Below are 21,759 nucleotides of genomic sequence, written 5' to 3' on the forward strand. Positions count from 1 at the left end.
TATGAGCCCTGATTAATATGTAGTCGGCTTTTAGGACCCCCGATAACAATAATATACATCTGAGCTATCTTATCTAGATGTTCATGGATAAGGATAAACAATAGTTTATGAAGTGGTGACCAGATCGCCATCACTATGTTTAGAGGAACTGATACTGAGGAATTGATTGGAGAGCTATTAATACTGGTGCAGATGATTAGAAATGAAGTATTTTCTCTATTATTTGAATCTCGATAGTTAAATTAAAATTATTGCTGCCATGAGCCAATTGTTTGAATATAACAAGCTATGACATGAATCGTTAGGAAAGGTATAATTGAATTAATAACATGCATGCGTGGCTTCTTAAGTATATCGGTATTGGCTTAAATTTTGCTTGTTTTATAAAAATAAATAAATATAATTGGAAATTACAATGGCTTTAATATAGTACTTAAATAATCTTAGCAAATAATTAAAAAAAAATGGAAGACATGAGAAAAGAGAAAAAGAACGAAAATAAGAAACGGAAATAGAAGAAATGGCAAAAAAAAAGTTAAATCATTAAAATATTCAATTCTTACTATTAGTTTATACTCTCCCTATATCTTGTTCAAATTTTCAATCGTTAATAAAATACTTTTTATTCATGCACTCAAGTTTAAATACATTTTTTTGAACTTGTACTGGATGATGTTAAAACAGTTTTTTTCAAATATTAATTCATTCATTAAATAGGGATGAGCGAAAAATGAAATGGAATTTTCTGATGGGGTTAAGCGTTAGTCATTCTTTTAAATTTTACTATATGCGATTCAGTTTCTCACATATTTTAAAAATAACATCCTTGATAATTTCTATCTTATAGCTCTATTTGAACAAGAATAGTTTATTAATATTTAATTATATATTAATTACCTAATACATACTTAAATATTTAATTATTTTATATTTGCTGTGTCAGAAAATTTTCATAAAAAACATTACGTGGTAGCACGTGTGGTCAAGGTCATCAAATTCATATTTTTATAATTACTTGATACCACGCACTTTTTTTCTTTCTCCAATTCCTACAATTAATTCACACTCTCCATATATTTATACAGGGTGGTCCTAAAATATATGTCAAAAATGTAAAGGTAGGTAGAGGGGACATAAATAAGCATATTTCGGATAGGAATGTGTGTGCTGTAATGGCACGTTAAAGCACTAGCTTGTAAAGCAGTATGAATCAAAGGAAACTGAAAAGACAAGTAAAGACAAAAGAAAATTCGATTCCCTACCGCCTCAAGGCGGCATTACCGCGCATACAATCCTATATGAAATATGCTTATTTAGGTCCCCTCTACATACCTTTACATTTTTGACGTATATTTTAGGACCACCCTGTATATCTTGTTCAAATTTTCAGTCGTTCATAAAATACTTTTCATTCCTCCGTTTAAGTTCAAATACATTTTTTAACTTGTAGTGGATGATATTAGATGTTAATACAGTTTTTTCAAATATTAATTCCTTAATAAAATGTAATTAATTAATTTTAGTTTTATAAGGGAAATTTTTTTAAAATTATTTAATAAAAAGTAACTAAACTAAAATTCTTCTTTGTTGACCTAAATAGGAATTGACTTTTAAAAGTTTTTTTCAATATTACTTGTTTTGCATGATATTCTTATTATAATTATTTCTGTTCGATAAATTTTTATCTTGTTAAATAAAAAATTTTCATTAATTTCTCAAAACTGAACTACGATGAAAATCGATGCGGATTTAATAAAAAAAATGTTCTATTTCTCAATCCATGTCCTTTTCAAAAATATAGTCAGAATCAATTATATTTGATAATTAATATAAAGACGGGAAAGTAACGTCGTTTAGCTGCATTTGATATTTGTACCAAGATTTTATTTTTAATCAATAATGTATTCACCTTCATTAGCCACAACCATTCAATGCCGGATTGAAAAAAATTAATTGGTTTTTAACCCAAGTAAACCTTCTTGATTGTCCCATCAAAATTTTTTTATGTTGGTTTAAGTGCGATTCATGATGGTCCAACATCATTTGATGGTCACCATCATCCAACATTTTCCTTTACGTGTTCATGGTGTTTGATATGCCAACAAACTTCCATCATTCCATGATGAAAAATTATAATTTAATAGTATGATGGTTTACTATCAAGAAAAGTCTGATTCTCATGGATCAACATTCCATGATGATTCGTGATGGTTCCTACTATACATTTCAATGATGGTTTGATGGGAAAAACCAAATTGTGTTGATGGAATATACTATCAAAACAATCAGGTTTTTTTATGTTGGCTCACCATAAATCAGTTCTAATTCCTTAATTGAGATGATGGTTGCTCACGATCTTTCCAACATTTGATTTCTAGTATGCTACAATGGAAATTTCTGATGGTTAAACATGAACAAACCATGATATCCAGGATTGTTTAATGGGAAAAACCAAATTTTCTTTTGATGGAATATACCATTAAAACAATCTTGCTGATCTCCCTCTCAGGAATATACCATCAAAGCAATTTTTCTTAATGTTGGACCAATATAAATAATTCCGAATTCCTTCATTGGGATGACGGTGGTTCATGATCGTTCCAACATTTGCTTTCTACTTTACTATGAAAATTCATGATGGTACAACAATGCATTTCCATGATAGTTTAATGGAAAGTCTTGTTGGTTCAGCAGGAGTGCACCATCAAAACCATTTGGTTTTTTTATGTTCTTTTTATAGACAGTGATAGAAATTTCTGATGGTTTCAAATGGGCAAATCATCAAAACAAGTTGCTATTCTTATGTTGGACCATCATAAATCGGTCAGAAAATTCCTACATTGGGGTGATGGTTACTTATGTTGGTTACCTTCGAAAAATATAATGCTTCATGATGGTATCATTTTATATTATAATCGTCGCTGAACAGCAGACCCAAATCGTGTTTTTACGACTATTAATGTTCAGCTGCGTAGCCTTATAATTTTGAACTAAATCCAGAACACAAGGAAACCCTTGGATCAAGTATTGGGAAAAATTTGCATTTGTGACCTTTTTTGAAGAAACTGATCCGCATTTGAGTTACGTGGAGAGCAAAACCACGAAAACCATCCTCGGTTAGCCTGACAGCAAGGAGACTCTAATCCCTGATCCGTCTCCCACAGAGGATATTTTACGTTAGCACTGTGATCGGTGAAAGCCAGATGCGGAATTCGTATCGACCAACCATCGCTGGGATTCGAACCCGGTTCTCCTCACTGGAAGGCGACCGCTCTATCCCCTGACCAAGATTATGTTGGTCCATCAATGAAAAACCATCAAAAATTTTGATTTGGGAGGAAGACTAACGAATAGTTAATTTCGCGGAAACGACATTACTTTCCGGTCCCCCAAATACTTCGTTTTTGTCAATTAATCTCTTAAAGAACACCCCATATATTTTATATACTTACTAGCTGATCATTGATGTACCATTTGAGCTCTGGTGCTGGTTTGGATTTTCCGGAATTGCACAAAATTGAGACATTATCTCCTAATTCATATTCAGCTTTCTCTGTCATCAATACGGGTCTATCTGACGGAGGCACTGTGAGAAAAATATAGTGTACTAAGATCACTGATAGAATTATTAAATAAAAAAAGAACAATTATTTTTTTTTAAAAAAAATAAACCTTTTTTCATGATAATATATTTCATAAAATTTACTCAAAATAATTTTCTTAAAAATATGTTTACATTTTTAATATTACTCGATTCCTACTATTAGTTATGCCCAATACTTCATATATATTTCTTAGGGAGTTGAAAGAGGTAAAAAAATATGCGCATGTAGGATCAATTAAAAGAAAGATAAAGTAATTTTCGCTATTTTTTATTAGTAATTTCAGTCATTACTGCTGTTTGCGCTTTCTTTAATATGATTTATTAATGACATTTTGATTATCATAAAACAGAGAGATGAATAATTAAATGTACTATTTCCTTTTTAATACATTTTTTTAACATAACTACATTTTATTTTCTATTACCATCGCATTTCAAATTTTACTCTTTAAATTTCTAATATTAAGTTAATTTGTTATAAAAATATTAAAATCTATGAAGTGCCCGTAAAAACTTTTTTTTTCAATTCCCAGTATTAGTTCACATTCTCCCTATATCTCGCTCAAATTTTCAATTGTTAATAAAATACTTTTTACTCATCCACTCAAGTTCAAATACATTTTTATTTAAACTTGTAGTGAACGACACTTGATGTTAGTACAGTTTTTTCAAATTTATTAATTAAATTTAATTAATTTTAGTTTTATATGGGAGAAAAATTTTTAATTATTCAATAAAAAGTAACTAAAATAAAATTTTTCTTTGTTGACTTGTGTAGGAATTGATTTTAATTTTGTTTTAGATTATTTGCTTTTTTTATATATTTTAAATTTAATATTATATTTTATATATACATGGATAATATTTTTTGCATATATTTTTAATGTTTTCCAATAATAATTATTTTTTAAATTTCATAAAAAGGAGAAAAAGTACTAAAGTTACGAAATAAAGCTACTAGGCATCACAAAACAAATGAGTATTAAAAGATTACCACTACAATTTTTAGTAATGAATGTTTCTAGGATTCTATTTAAGAGCACTTTGGGACCATAAATGGATAATACGTAAATTATCTTATCCTAAAAATGAAACTTAAAAATTTACTTTATCGTAAAACAGTTTGCGTAGCCATATTTTTCAACAAAAAATTATGCACCTTTTAAGTACTTTTAAAGCACTCAAAAAATATTTTGAATCATTTTCCCCCCAAAAAAATTATAATTACGATCTGTGCAGAAATAAAAAATTTTTTTTTATCGTTTAAAGTTCTTAATTTATAAATATAAAATCAATAAAATTAAAAAACATTTTCTAAAACTTTAAATATAATCATGATAAAATAACTAGTTTCTGATAAATATTGGAGAGAAAATTGTGAAAATCATGCATTTTTTTGTGATTTAGAACTACAACCGACATGGCAAAGACAAAAATCTGTTTTTAAAAGATAGAAAATTAAGCACTTTTTACAAACTCCGCATAAAAAAGCACTTTTAAAAGCTTTTAGAAACGTAAATCAAAAATGAGCACTCTTTAAAAACGCTACGCATCCTGTAAAAACAAACCTTTCACAAAATATTTTACCTTAAAAACGGTTCATTTTTAAAATGAATTTTTTCACTTTCATTTTCATTTTTAAAATGAACTATTCATAAATCTTATTTTGAAAACCGATGTCTGTGACGTCATTAATTCAAAATTTTGAAAATAATAATCCTTGAAAGACATAGTTTTTGTGTTTTGTTACAAATACCGGACCTTATTTTTATAGATTTACATGAACAGGACCATGACAGAAAGAACTATATTCTACGATAATTTTAGGTGTAAGAAATTGTAAGTAGATTTTTCACAAAGCTACAAAACCTTTCATAAAAAGATCAGTTCTCTAATTTTTATCTAAATGTCCATGAAATTTTAACAAATTCACAAAATTATGAGCAGATTTCTTACAAAGACTTAAAACCAAATTTTTTTTTTTCAAAAAGAAAAAGATTTGCATAGATCCCTAGTGTTGTAAAGTAATTAGGAATTCATAATTTTTTAAATTAAAATATAAGAATTACAAGTGTTTTGGAGTTACAAAAACACTTTCTAAAATGAAATTTTATGGTAAATTAAGTTATTTAAGTTACGTTAAGTTAAGTTAGCCTATGGTACCTTCATTAGTACCATTCACCTACCTTCTAATTATACCTATTAATACTTTCTTTTAATACCTTGATTTATTTATTTTGGAGAAATGCTGTACAATTTAATATTTTTATTAATAAAAAATGTTATATAAGTCAGTAATTTTGTTTATTTTTCTAAAATGCTATAGGCGATTATTTTAATTAAAGAAAATATTGTTAATTTTACAAATATTTGTTACCTTTAATCAAAATGTCTTACCTACAACTTCTAATTGTTTTGTGGACTGAACGCATCTGAAAAAAGGTTTGTCAGTGGACACTTGACATGTATAATTTCCTAAGCTATCTATATTTAAATTTCTAAGAAATACTGTAGTGCTGTTTGATCTTGACATCTGAAAAACAAAACACACAATAAATAATATTCTTATTTAGATACTGTAACTTTGATTTAACTTTAAAGCTCTTTACCCTAACAAAAGAAACAAAAGAAATTGTCTTTAAATCCATATGTAAAGCTCTAACATAAAGTTGTACATATTATCGTCTGAATTATAAAGCTGACGAATAGTTTAAATCTTAGAAAAAAAATTATATGCTTGAAAAAAATCGTCAATTTTGGGACGTTTTTCTATTTAGATGAAAATTGCTAGAATCAATTGAGCGATTCTAATTTTTTGAATTTTTGAACAATCCAACCCTGAAGTCCACGCTAAGGATTTCAAATTATTAGCCAGTAAATTAGCCAAATATCAAAAGCTTTCGCCAAATGAAAATCTGAATCATTTTTGTTTATTTTTCTTTCCAGTAGAAAAAATCATTCTCCAATACTTTCACCAGAACACAATTTTATTCTCGAAAATTGAGATTTTATTGTATTTAGCGAGGTGGCGAATGTTTAGCACTGGCCCTGAATTACAAAAGAAAGGTTCTTATTTTTATAAAATTGTGGCTTTATCTGAGCAATTTTCTTTGTTTTCATTGAGTGTTTTGGCTGAAAATGTACAAAACGTAGCCAATCAAACACAATTATGAATATGCACATTCATATTACAAATTCACTATAGTTATAAAAAGATCTAAAATGACGTCAGACCCCATGAAGAGCAAAGAGTTTTAACAATGGTGAACAAGCAGACGAACTTAAAAGTTTCAAGATGCTCTCAATAGGGGTGAAAGCTCAATATTTGCATGTTTTATGAGTTCCAACAACCCAGAGCTGAAGTCATTTTTCAAAAATAAGAATTTCATATGGAAATAATTTTTACAAAATTGCGGAGTTTGTTACACAGACATTCTGCGCCATTTTTACAAATAACATAAAAAGAAAGCAAGCCAATGAAGACAGAAAAATTCTTAACAGTCGTGAGTAATTGCTATAAAATTAGAACAATTATTTACAGGGTGCGTAGCCAAATCTTCCAACAAAAAATAAGCACCCTTGAAGTATTTTTAAGCACTCAAAAATATTTTTAAGCACTATATACATTAACAAAATGCGATGTAATTTTCAAAGGCATCACATGATCATGATAAAATAACCAGTTTCATACAAACGAAAAAAAAAATAACTCTTTTTCTTGATTATATTAGCTATTACAAAAAGATGAAGAGGATTTTCGGTTCGATATCAGAGGGTGGAAAATGAAGCCTGAAATTGAGAATATCTTGCAAAATGCAGCAGAGTTGCACATGAGAGTCCAAGAATTTCACCGAATCCAGCTCAGTGGAAGCACATGCGGACTCGCAAGTATTTCATGAAACATGTAAAATGATTGACGCTTTCATAAGTTCTGGACCGACAGAAAGCCGAAATCGATTGTGGTTGAATGAATTGTGAAAAGGTTGAATAGAATAATGTGAAGAGCACACTTCTATATAAGTCGTGGCGAACATTGGCACGGTGAAGAAAAAATACCTCCTGTTAGAAATGAGAAAATTAAGCACTTTTTAAAAACGCTAAGCACCATGTAATAACATAAAGAGAAAGCAAGCAAATAAAGACGAAAAAAAAAACTTAACATTCATGAGTAATTGCTACATAATCAGAACAATTATTTACTAAAAAGCCTTATTTCATAAAATGTCAATGTAGAGGCTTTGGAAGAACGAGTAGCAATGAGAAGATTGGCATTTAAAGTTTAAAGACTAGTTTTAAAATGGAATTGAGAGACGCAGCAGCATCTTTGCAGTAGTTTAAAGCTCATTAGTGTTCTGTTGGTTGTCCTCCGAAATGAGATTATCCAAATCAACACCATTCCAGTTTCGCCTTCAGGTGTTTATTCTAAATAGAATTTAATGAACAACTCGTGGATATTAAACAGAAATTACTTAGATAAATTAGAATAGTTTGCAGCGAATTAAAGGGACAAATCTCGTGCTCCCCTCTCAGGGTACACAAGCATTTCTAAGACATTTATTGTACAGTAGTCATTAATAAACAAATTTAGTTCATTATTATTTAATTAATTATTTTATGAACAATTAATTTTCTATTAATTAATTTTAAATTAATATTTATTTAATTCATTTTTAATTAATTATTTTTTTAATTATTTCTTAATTAATTCATTTTTAATTATTTTTCAATTAATTGTTTTTTAATTTATTATTTTAACAACAATGAATTTTTCACAATATATAGTGCTACATAAAAGTAAATGAATTTTTCTAACCACCTGACGTAGCACAAATGGTCAGATTAAATAGAAAATGTCCCTGCAGTTGTTAAATTTTACAATGAGTAGAATAAGAGACGTGGTGGCTCAGGGGATAGAGCGTTCACCTTCTAATGCGGTAAACCGGGTTTGAATCCCAGCGACGGCTGGTCGATACGAATTTCAATCTTTCGATACGAATTCAAATCTTTGAGATATTTTTCATTTAGAAATTTGTAAAAATGTACGTTTACGCTTTTAGGCGTATGACAGCTCTTGTGCATGATATTTCAATTCTTTGCTGCCAACGTCGCAAGGAAACAAGTATATCCTTCACCGCCCTTAATTATTTGGGGATTGATATCGACCATGTCAACCTTCGTCTATGAAAAGGTATCCCATCATAGAATCGAGTTAATATGTCTTATATACTGGTGAATTGGAATTGTATTTTTGTAGTGGTAGATACGCTACAATTTTATATATATATATATTTGGTTTATATAAAGTGTGCATAGATTTGCCAAATAACATAATAGATATTTAAAATGATCAAAAGTTAAAAATTAAATAATTTTCGCTTAAATTGTATTTTTTGACACCTCTTGTAAATGTCATTTCTTTAAATTTTTTTTTACCAAAGACTAGAAATAAGCCTTTTTTTAACAAAAAACTAAACTATTATTTCTTATCCATTTCATTTAACCTAAGATAAAACTGAGGGAGGAAAATTACATCCCAGCATTCAATGACAAAACACACCAAAAACTTATAAAGAATAATTTTTTTTTTCTCTTCAAAACTTCAAAGAAATGGAATAAAACTATCTGGCTTTAACGTTGAGCCTAACTAGTCTGGCACTGCAATTGGCAAAGAATTCAATAACATTTCCATAAAAACGAATTTTCACTTTCTTTTTAATATCCAGCTATATATATATAGCCTGTATCAAAATTTCATTTGTTACTATAAAATAGAGTTGAAGTTTTTATGGTTTTCCTCCTAAGAATGAAAGAATGTTAGAGAATAAAACTGGTCGAGTTTTAGTTCTTTTTTCTCCTTCAATATATATATATATATATATATATATATGATAAAAAAGGACTTTTATTTTGAGAGAATAGTTTTATCTGGAATAGGTTACTTTATACAGAGTTATTTGTTTATGATGATTTAAAATGCATTATTACATTTTATTATTTTTTTTGAATTTATTATTTATATACCGAAAATATATTACATAAAGCAAAATACAAGAATATATGTTACCGTGAATAACTTAAATAATCTTACTGAATGTCGTTTTTAACCCGTGAATGTTAACAATCACATAGTCGCTTCGGTGAATATCTGTAATATTTGTTATATCCGATTTGATATTAATTTATTCGTTGATATTATTATATTTATTCGATATTTTAATATCTGCTGAGGATAGATTAGGAGAAACATAATTGTTCGGAGTACCGGTTAAAAGCATACTGGTCATTGGCACTTGACCTTAAAAAATGGTTATAGAGCATACCGAGCGAAATGTATACCAGGCAGTGGCACTGAACCTTAAAAAACATCGATGTAACGCATACCGGGCAAATGTGTACCAGGAAGTGGCACTGAACCTTAAAAAAACATTGATGCAGTTCTTACGGGGCAGATGTATACCGGGGCAGTTACATTTAACTAGACCTAGCATATACTTCGGACATTCACCAAAAAGACTATGTGATTGACAACATTCAAGGGTGAAAGTTAACAACAGCAACATATTATTTACCATATGTGATGTTTAAAAACGTGCATGAAGGGTTTATAATACTGAGTTTTTTTTTCTAGCTTCATTTAAAAGAGTTTGCATTGAGTGTAAAATTTGTACAGTGCAAGAAATAAAAACAGACCACTCTGACTAACTTCTGATCTAATGATCTAATTCTGACGTTTCATGACTTAATCATAATGATTTGAGGAGGTGACTATAAATATTCTAATTAGTCAGTATAAACGATATTTTAAGTTAGTAAATCAGACACAAAAACGTACTCTCTCTAAATAAATGTAATTTTTTTTTGGATGGATTTGAAGATCTGATTTCCGAAATATAGGGGGTTGCCGCAATCTGGGAAATATGGTCACCATAGTTTGATCAAGGAGCGGTCCAAAATCATCGCGCAGTGCGCAAAAAAAAAAAAAAAAAAAAAAAAAAAATTCACCTTGATTAACTTTCGTTCTAACGATCCAATTTTCACGTACGAAGTGTCAATCTTAATGGTCTAAGGGTATTAATACTCCAATTATAACAAATATGCTAAGGGATCCTCTGCAGAGGGGATGGATCCCCTGGGTGATCACGCAGCCAGTGAAGCTTCACTTTGGTGTTCTACTGGAAATCATGTCTTTAGGATAAGTGAGGGACGAAACACAAATTGAAAGATGAAAAAAAGAAGCACTCACGTCAACATCGATTCCAAGTTGAGGGATGGTCTTTAGGGGTGGATCTGATGCAGGGACATATCTGAAGAACTCCCCGAGATTCTTGTACCATTTGACTGCGTACAAGGTCTCATTTCCAAGCTCATATGAACAGTGTAGTCGGACATCCTCGCCCGTCACTACGGGGGTGGGTATATGCAGCATGCTTATTCTCAAAGGCAAACTAAAGCGTGTACCTGCACAAAAAATCATTATGAACTATAACATCGGTACAGGAAACCATAGTAACAAACAAATTTGCTTTAACCTTATTAAGACGCATTATAAGATTCTATGTGAAATCTTAATCATCAGTTGATACTATACAGCTTTATTGTTTTTACGAGACTGAAATTGGTTTGCACTTGTTTACGTTAGTGTATCAATTGGTTAAGGTATCCGACTACCTTCGGGACAAAATTTTTGAAAAATAAATATTTTCCACAACATTATTGCAATTTATATTGTATATTAATTTAAATAAACATATTTAATAGAGAAAATTTAAATATACAGGAAATTTTTTGTTTAAAGAGTATTTTTCAGATAATTTTAATGAAAATAACTCATTAACGGGAAACACTCTACACAAAAAACTATTGTACATACAGCTATCAAATTTTTTGAGCCGTTTCGTATAACCCTCTGAAGTGTTATGAACCTCAACTTAAATGATATCATGAAATTAAAAAAATTTATGGAGTGTTAAACCTATTTTTCCATTTTTTTTTCACATTTTCTTCACATTATCTACTGCAAAATATCTCATGAAACAAAAAATAATACAGTTATCTGAATTCTGGAGGTCTGTTATATAACCACCAATACAAGAAACAATCTCTGAAAGTTTGAAGACAAATTTATAATAATTAGTTGAGTTATCTTGTTTTCCGTAGACAAAAAACAGCAAAATTTTCATTTTGAGAAAAACACAATTAAAGTTTATATTTACATTTTTTCTAAAAACTATGAATGTTTGTCAGTAGGAAGTTATTATATTTTATAGGGGGCACATTCCTTCACACATTTTCTTAGTTTTATTTAACGTAGCGATATTTTAACGCATTATTTAGCGATATTTTAAAGTATTTAGTGAATAACATCAAAAGTCTACTACTTATAAAGCATTTAACACAGGAACAATTTTTTATTAAACAACCATCTTACTGTATCTTCACACTCTAATATATATGTCTAAATATAGGTTTTATTAATAATTAGAAGTAAAAAAATATTTTTTTTAATATTTATTATAGCCCAAATCTAGAATTTTCTTCTAAATGCAATTTGTTATCATAGCAAACCGGACAACATAATGAAGCTAATATCATCATCAGGATTTCAATATCAATTATTCGATTGCCACACGGATTGTTTTTATCCAAAAGGATCAGTTCTTTATTGACATCCGTAGAAATCAATAATTTTGAAGAGCTTGAAGTAATAGATTCATCTGCTTTACACAATTTTGAAGAAATGGTATAATCAACTTTACTCAAATCATCGCTTTTGTTGGCATGTTGATTACCGTAATATTTACGTTTCTTAGATCGAGAAGTACGTCCTTTACCCATCTCAATAAATTTATCAAAGTAAATAACAAATTTTTTTGAAAGAAATCAATAAATTTCTTCAAAACAAATCAAAGTCAAGATATAGAAAGTACGCTTCAAATGTAAACAAACTATCAGAAAATATGCTAACTTTTCATGTTACCCACAAACAGTAACCACGAAACGTAAAATCTAATTAAAATATAATTCAGATTATTAGCCGAGAGTTTAAGAGCTTTTAAAAATTAAATATCAAAGAAAAATAAACACACAAATAGAAATGGAACAGAAACTATTACCTACTACCAGTTTCATTTTTGTAATTTCCGGTAAGTTAGACTGCTGTCATCTGTTACTAAAATAGCTATAACTAAAGTTCTGCTTGACGTGCATTCAAAAACAAAACAGTTTTGAAAACTAGAAAAATTGGGCATTATTATAAAGCAATAAAATAAAAAAGTGATTTTTTGTGAAAATCCTCGTTTTTAAGGTAGTCGGATACCTTAAAGTAGACGATATATAATATAAATTCGACGATTGGGTAAATTAGACTACATATTATTATACAAATATGGAATATTTATTATATAAGGTATTATATAAGTATATTATAATAATTAGACCAAATTATTAGACGCACTGTAGTGTTTTGATAATTGCATGTTTTACACATTTATTTTGCATTTGTATTTATTTTTAACGTATTGCATAACAATGTTAGCCAATTGATACACGAACGTAAACAAGTGCAAACCAATTTCAGTCGCTTGAAAACAATAAAGCTGTATAGTATCAATTGATAATTAAGATTTTACTTAAAATCTTATAGTGTGTCTAATAATTTTTCAGGTTTATAATATATTAATTATAATGGAATGTCATTATGAATTCTATCAAATTAAATTTGTGTGTGCATTAAAAATAAATTTCGAAGCTACTTCTATTATAATAAATTATTATAATTGAATTTTTTTATCAATACAATACAATATGTAGTTTGTTTAACGTAAGAACTCCCCTAGCCATTCATCTGAACTCGGGGCCGTAACGAGGGATAGTTATTTCAAGTAGGGGTGTGGGGTCGGCGAAAAAAAGAAAATATTTTTCTTCGGTCTATCGTGTTAGAATCTAGCGAGAAGAGAAGCTACCGTTCCTGAAACGCGCTATTCTTGTTTCCATGGCAGCAGACGGCCTCAGACATTGGGGGGAGTTCTTACCGACAAACTTTAGTCTCGACATAACAAACTTCCATATCTCGAAAACCTTGTTATGTCAAAAAATATTTTTGTCTTTAACATTACATATCCACCTAATATTAATTTGAATTCCTATGTCGAAGAGTTTCTCCTCAAAACCTTGCTGAAGAATTTTTTCGAAAAAATTACCAAGTAAGTTTATTGTAAATCAATTCTATTCTATTTATCACATAATTATTTTTGTCTTATTTTTAAAAATAAAATTATTATTGCTGAACTTAAACTTACCATCAACAATCATTACATACATAATTATTAATAGTTACTCTTGTGTTTCATGATTCTACTTTTTAGAGTAATATTTTAGAATATATTATTCTATTTATTAGAACATATATAACTTTGAACTTGCTTTTTCGAAAACTCGCAATCTCGAAATTTTTTAGCATCCCTTCAGTTTTGAGACATCGAGAATATACTGTATTATAGTTCTTTCAAAATGATTAATTTAGTGAACCTTCTTAAAAAAGTAATTTAAAGTAGAATATCCTATTATAAAGTTTCTTAAAATATGAAGAAGTGTACTCACAAGAGACAGGTAAAAATGTTGCAAGAATAAGAAGAAGATTTTCAAAAATGTATGCCTTAAATGTTGGGTCTTTGAGCATTTCTCATCCAACAGACGATTTGTCTCTTCACTTCTGATCTTAAAAAAAAAATAAATAGAATTCATTAGATACATAATGCAATTGGCTACATTTTAGTAAATTGACAATTAATTTTTAAGGGTCTTTTTCAAAGTGCTTTCGATTTAAGTGCATTAAAGTTAATTATTGTTGTGGTCGTTGGCCATTAAGGTACAGGGGATGCGACTGTTCTTATTTTCCAGTGGCGCCATCTGTAGCCAAGAATTCGACTTCTTCCACATCCGTTTATAGAGCAGATCCATTCATATATCCACAGATCGTAATTTTAACCTGAAACGGAGAACGATCAATCTCCTATCCAGTACCCTAAGAGGTATAATTTGTTATGGGAACATGGAGGACTTTGTGACCCTATAGATTCAGCTTGCACCAGTCCCCATTTACTACCCGAGGAGTCTTCGGCCGTCGGTATTCAAACTCTAGATCAGATTACCCCAGCTCCATTAAAGTTAAATAAAAACTATAAATGAAACTATATATATAGTTCGTTCACTTGGTTCGTTGGCACTTGGCTCCACCTCCTCGGACGAAGAGTTCATTTCAGTGCGGGAGTGGGAGGAGAAACGTCTCCGAGCTTGAAATTGAGACAGTCCTTAATGTGTTCCAAACGCAAACAGTGATTTCTTTTTCCGGCTCTTACTTCGCTTTATCATCTGCTATTATACCTTTCGTTACTCTAACCAATTAAATATATTGCAGCAAAGTTTCTCAAGTTTGTTCTTCTCAAGAAGGACAAACAATTCACTCAAAAGAGAGAAATATCATCAAATTTAGGAAATAAAATGCACTTGTTAAAAAAATGCACATAAAGATTCGAAATAAATATCTTTGTCGTACGATCGCCAAAGAGCAACCATGGTTCACGATTGTCACATTCTTTACCCAAAATAGCGAAATAGTATTGCCAGATACCATGTGATGAAGGCGGAGCCAAGTGCTAACTGCTGGTGAACGAACTATACTATACCATAAGGAATTATCATAGATTTAGAACGGGCAAATTGCTTAAATATAAAAAAATTCAATTCTTTTAAGCTGTCTACGAGAATTTTGAATTGTATTGTAATCAATCATTAATTCTCCATTGTTGTAGGTCCAGACAATGCAGTATTTGAGTAACTTTTCAAGCAGGAAAAAATTATGCCTAAAGGATCTGATTAACAATATTCAACGTAATACTAGTTCAACACTGAAACTCAAAACTACTGTTAAAAAAAAAATCAAACTATTTTTCATGTGAAGATAAAGAAAGGCAAAGTTTCGCAGAAAAAGAATTCTAAAAACAAGCGAAATTTATAAGGATGTCTCCGAGTTTAACATAATACAAAATCAAATGAAAAATGTAGAGTTGATTATAAGGATTGATTTTATTGATTTCAAATATTTTTATATATCTTTTTTTTCACTTAATAAATCACTAAAAGAATTTCCTAGTTGATAACTAGCAATGACCTCTAAAAAAAAAAAAAAAAAAAAAAAAAACTATAAAATTCTGAAGAAAAAAAGTGATCGTAATAAAATAGAATCGTTAAAGTCGGTGATTATACCCCACCAATAGCAAGGCAACGTTTACTGAGCAAACTAACCACCGTAAATAACTTTTAATCTACTGATCGGAGCTTCACGTTCTAGGACTCAATCTTAATGGTTTAAGAAGGTAACTACAATTATGCCAAACAATTAGTGCAAATGATATTTTAAGTTACAAACTCAGACACAAAAACGTACCTTCTCTCAATAAACATATCTTCCTAACCCTCATAAAATGCTGATAAAACAGTCTTCATAATATAATCTATCTGCATTTAATATCTTTAAAATAATTTATACAAGCATTATTGTTTCTTTAACCAATGCTATAATTGAGAAATTATATTAGAACTAAGAGTCCTGCAGTGGACTGATCATTAAGATACGGTCCTCGATAGAACACCGAAGTCAAGCATTATTGACCGGCTGTAATAAAGCGGTCAATGTTCGGGTGGGTGACCACTTTGATCAGTCTGCAAAGGGATCGAAGGTGTGCGGTATCGGCCCTTGTTTAACTGCTCTACCGTGAAGAGCACCCACCTCGCGCACAGGTCGTCGGGCTACCAAAGCAGGGGAGTCATCCTCTCTGCGGAGGATCAAAATCGTGATGACATGTCTTAGGATCATTCTCAGGGATGTTTCCCAGACCGTCGCCAATAGCTCATTGTGCAGCTCTAGTGCGACGTAAATAAAGTATCTACCTATCTATATTGGTTATTGTATTATAAACTGCAATAAAAATTTCTCATTCACCTTTTTTTTGTTTTTTGAAAGAAAAAAAAAGACATTTTATGAGGAAATTAACCTGAAATTACCTTTCGATATAAAAATGAATTGCTTTGAGACTAGTCACTAATAGCCCATTATTCAGCTCTAATGCGACTTAAACCATCAACAACAACAATATTAGAATAAGAAATAGTCAGTAGTCCTCTAACTCTTATCAACCATTGAAATAAACTGCTATTTTAAATAAAGTTTAAACAGCAGATTATTACCCTTCTTTTTCGTAAGAGGCAAAAGCATCAAAAGTATTAAAAATGAATCGCAAAAGGGCTGATAGTTCTGAAGATCAATTTAATAATTTTATCACGATACTTTAGATCATGACAAAAAAACCATTTATATGGTTACGCTAACCTTTGAGATTCGTATTTGTTACTAAATGTATTGTAATAAGAACTAGAATTTTGGAAAGCAGAATTTCCGGTAAATAGTAACAACAGCGAACGGTAAAATTACCATATGAATAGTTTTAAATACCGCATATTTTGGTTTAATTTTTAATATTTTAGTTTCTTTCACTAGAAATTCTTTTACCATCCATGTTTGGTAATTTTAACAAAACATTTTCTCCGCGTATTTATTTAAATACATCTTCCATAAGCAAATGAAACTAAAAAAATTAAATATTTTTCTGAGAACTTTTCGATCAATCAACAAGTGTAATTAAAAGTTTTAACGTTTTGTTACTCACTTAGTGCCTATAACTTAATAAGTCTTTTCGATAAATAAACAATTGTAAATGAAATTAATAAAACTTTAACAACAGTGTAGATAGATAAAGATTTTAACCAGTACTTATTTAGACCCATCTTCAATAAACAAATGAAACTATATAATTTAACATTTATTTAAGTGTTGAGATAAACAAAGATTATTCCGAGAATTTATTCAGTCAAGTGTAACTAAATATTTTAACATTTTCTAAGTGACGGAGATAAATAAATATTTTCTTAAAAGTTATATAGCTGTTTCGATAAACAATTGTAAATAAAATTAATAAAACTTCAACAACAGTTGAGATAAATATTTTCTCCAGTACTTATTGAGACGCATCTTCAACAAATAAATGAAACTTTTTAACTTTTATTTAGTTGTTGAGATAAACTAAGGTTTTTTGTTAGAATTTATTTCAACTTTTTGATAAACCAACAAGTGAAACTAAAAGTCTTGATATTTTATTAGCCATGGATGTATCTAAATATTCTTTTTATTCAGGTTTTTCTATTAATAAATAAATGTAACAAAACGTCTGAGGTTAAAAGTCTAAGAATTTGAGTCTTAATGCGTTTGATATTTAAAGAGTGTAAAAAATAAATTAACTAAATAAATTAACTTAGCTAAATCTTTCAACGAAAAATAAGCACCTTTCAAGTGATTTTTAAGGACAATATAGGGTGAACCAACCAGTGAAGGAACAATACCCAGTGAAGGAACATTTCATATATATTGATTAAAAATAAGAATTTAAAAGTTTTCTTTAGATTGATTGGTAACAATAGCTTACTGCCAAACAATAGGAAGTCATCTAGCAATGTTTTGGATTACCTGGTCAAATAGATTGCTCTGGAAAAATTTTTTAATTTGCTATTATTTCTGCAACACCTTGTTTCTTTGAAAGAATTAAAAGGTGAAGGTTTGTATTTATATGTTTGAAGTGGAATTAATTGCATGTAATAATTTCATTTTTCTCACTGTGAAAAAGAGAATTCAAAATATAGTTATTGAAGTTACGTAATTTTTTTTAAGCATCATAGCATAATAAAGTACTGAGATAATGGGGTGTTTATTCACTGGATCACCAAACGATGAAAAATCCGTGAAAGAACAAGTGCTCCTTTACTGGTTTTTTTTCTAAGTTAATGAAAATAAAAGATAAACTTTAATTTTCTTGTATCTTTAGTGATGTTCCGCATCAAAAGTACGTTAAAAATACAAAAAACAACTTCTAACCAGTGAGGGATCAGGCATGCTCCTTTACTGGGTATAGATTTCCCAATTAATGAACAATATGTGTTAATATGTTGACACTTTAATTTTCAATTCATGATAACAAAAGAAAGTTAACATTTTCCAAGTATTTATATGTTATAATTTCAAGATTAGGATTGTTTTTAAATATTTGTATGGCTTATAAATTCGTTAAGAGCATTAAAAAATAACCAAAATTAAGTATTCCTTTACTGGGTGTTCATTCACTGGTAAGAGCTGTTCCTTCACTTGGTCTCCTTACTACTTGTTATTTGAACCTCCAAAACTTTAAAACAATATTATGTAAGTTCACTACAATTTTTTTACGTAATTTGCAATTAGTAACAAATATGTTGACACTGTCATTTAACTAAAATTATGAATTTTGAAATTAATATGATTTTTTAAAAGGCAAGCGAAGCTTAAGTGTTCCTTCACTGGTTAGCTTACCCTACCTACATTAGCAAAATGCAAAACAATTTTCAAAGACTTTACATGATCATGATAAAATAACTAGTTTCTGACAAAGGACTTTTTTTCTTGATTATATTAACAATTATAAAATGATCAAGAGATTTTTTGGTTCTTTATCACAGGATGGATAACGAAGCCAGAAATTGAGAATATCTGGCAAAATGCAACAGAGTTGCATATGAGAGTGCAATAATCTCACCGAATCCTGCTCCGTAGACGCACATGCGGACTCGGAAGTATTTCACCAAACATGTAAAATGATTGGCGTTTTCATACGCTATGGACCAACGGTAGGCCGAAATGGATTGTAGTTGAATGAATTGTGAAAAGCACGCTTTTGCATAATACGAGGCGAAAATTGACATGGTAACGAAAAAAATTTCATTTTCGAAAAGGGAAAATAAAGTACTTTTTAAAAACACGTAATAAAAAAAGCACCCTTAAGGGCTTTAAAAAAATCGAAAATTAGCACCTTCAAGCACTTTTTAAAAACGCTACGCACCATGAAAAAGATTGCACAAATTGAATTTGTTTAGATTTCAAGAGTGCATTAAGTAAATAAATTTTATTTTTGCTACAGTGTTTTGCATTATCAAAGTGTCAATTATTCGATATGAATTAGTTTCAAAAAATTGTATACATTTTATTTTGAATAAAAATAAAATAAAAGTTCTATGAGCTACCTTAAATATATTGTAAAAACAAAAATCTACTTAAAAATTTATAAATTCCTCGATGTATTCAAAATTAGGTATTTTTCCGTGTAAAATTTAAAACATTTATCTCTTTAAAAAAGAATAACGATTAATTATAATAGGTGATAAAAAACTAGATTTATTAGATTTGCCATTTTTACAACATAATCATTAATATGAATAATTAAATCTCAAAATAATCTTAAATCTAAAATTTTTTTATTTTACATTCAGCAGAAAGACGCAAAGGCTGCTTATCGTTTATTTTGAACTCATTAAAAAGCGATATTATAATTTTAATGGCATTTTTGTAAAGATTGTTTTAAGAATTTTCCATTACTTTTTTAGTTTTTAATAATTATACATTTTATGTGCACCGTTTAATGGCATGGGAACTATAAACATTTTAACCGATAGCATATTTTCTTTGTTCGGAATTTAATAAAAATAGAGAAAAGGAAAGAAGAATGATAAATAGCTTTTACTTAGAAACAATATCTTTAGATAACAAATTTCGGAATTCAACTAAACGGCGAAGGGAAACTCACATAGAGTTTTTATCTAGATATACATTTTTTAAAGAAAAAAGATATATTGTTTTATTAATTTTGAAGAAAAATTGAATTCTTTTCTGTGCAAGTAATATAAAGAATTAAATTATATTTATTTAATTGAAATTTTGGAAAACTTAATATCTTTTTTTAAATCATTATTTTAGAATATGGAGATCATTATTATTTAAGGAAAAACTTGCTCTACTAAAGATTTTATCGCAAAAGTTTTTAAGTATTGAACTTATATTTTATCAAAATTTTTTTAAGGAAAGTTGCTAGGTTCTTTATTATTGGAAGAAAAAAAAACTTAATAATTTACGCAACAAGTTTTGATGTTTTCTCCACAAAATTGAGTAGATGAGTGTCTAGTCGGACTAATTCGTCCATCATGTCAAATAAAAATTGCTTTCTTTTAATCTTAAAATCAATATTTTCTTTATTTTATAGCGGGAATAAACATCGAAGTTCTTCACTCTCGGAAGAAGTCCCAATAATTTCGGCAACTAGTTATGAAGCATCGTTCGATAAAATTGAATTCGGAGACAAACGAAGAAAACGATTTTTCGAGAAAACGATAATTTATCCCTAACAGTTTTCTCTGCAATGAATTTGATATGCCAGCAATGGCTGATCCTATTTATGTCAGGAACTGATAACGATAAAGGAGCAAATAAACTAATCTTAGCACGTTCCCGAGAACACATTTTGCCATTATGTTTGGCTCGTTACATCCAATAGCTGCTGCTTAACTCAGAACAACGTCATCAGAGTAGGAAGGCTCCATTGTTTATTTGATCTTGTTACAATCATCTGTAACATATATCTGCGATCCCATAAATCTGCTACAAAATATACTTTTACGGCAATAAAATAAAGAAAAATCATTCGATTCTCACGATGTAAATGTTGTACGTTGCTCGATCGTAAAATGATATGTTCGGCAAAGGTAATTTGCCGAGGAATTACGTAAGATATTTGGGTGCGATGTTTAACGTAATGTTGATTTGCAGAAGAATGGTAGAGCTTCTTCCAGAGAAAATAAAATGGTGATTACTAATTTGAATCAGGTGATAGTTTAAATTAAAGCTTTATAGAATAAATTTTTATTGAGTATTATACAGTTAAATATTTCTTTTTACGATTTATTTACTCAATTCCAACTATTAGTTAACACTTTTTAATATATCTTGTTCAAATTTTGGATCGTTAATAAAATACTTTTTATTCCTCCAATTAAGTTCAAATACATTTTTTTTAAACATTTGGTGGTTGACACTTGATGTTAATACAGTTTTTTCAAACATTAATTCATTCATTAAATTTAATTCATTAATTTTAGTTTTATATGGGAGAAAATTTGTAATTATTTAATAAAAAGTAACTAAAATAAAATGTATAAAATTTGACTTTATGACCTTCGATCTTATGACT

General features: G+C 29.2%; 1 protein-coding gene across 9 annotated transcripts in view; it reads right to left on the reverse strand.

The window, feature by feature from the left end:
* Positions 1-21,759, reverse strand: part of LOC107436775 (cell adhesion molecule 2) — a 60,468-nt gene that overhangs the window by 4,484 nt on the left and 34,225 nt on the right. For 5 of the 9 annotated variants that reach the window (XM_043050601.3, XM_071182470.2, XM_043050600.3 and 2 more), the window contains 4 exons: positions 14,204-14,320; positions 10,848-11,062; positions 6,002-6,137; positions 3,453-3,586 (listed from right to left, as the gene is read on the reverse strand). In XM_043050601.3, coding sequence (XP_042906535.2) covers positions 3,453-3,586; positions 6,002-6,137; positions 10,848-11,062; positions 14,204-14,282 — 564 coding nt within the window. In that variant the 5' untranslated portion in view covers positions 14,283-14,320. The remainder of the gene's footprint in view (positions 1-3,452; positions 3,587-6,001; positions 6,138-10,847; positions 11,063-14,203; positions 14,321-21,759) is intronic. The other 4 variants (XM_043050607.3, XM_043050606.3, XM_071182581.2 and 1 more) reach the window with 1 other exon arrangement.

The sequence above is a fragment of the Parasteatoda tepidariorum genome, chromosome 3 (assembly GCF_982258835.1).
Source record: "Parasteatoda tepidariorum strain Cologne lab strain chromosome 3, Ptep-v5.0, whole genome shotgun sequence".
In the NCBI taxonomy this organism is placed as follows: Eukaryota; Metazoa; Arthropoda; class Arachnida; order Araneae; family Theridiidae; genus Parasteatoda; species Parasteatoda tepidariorum.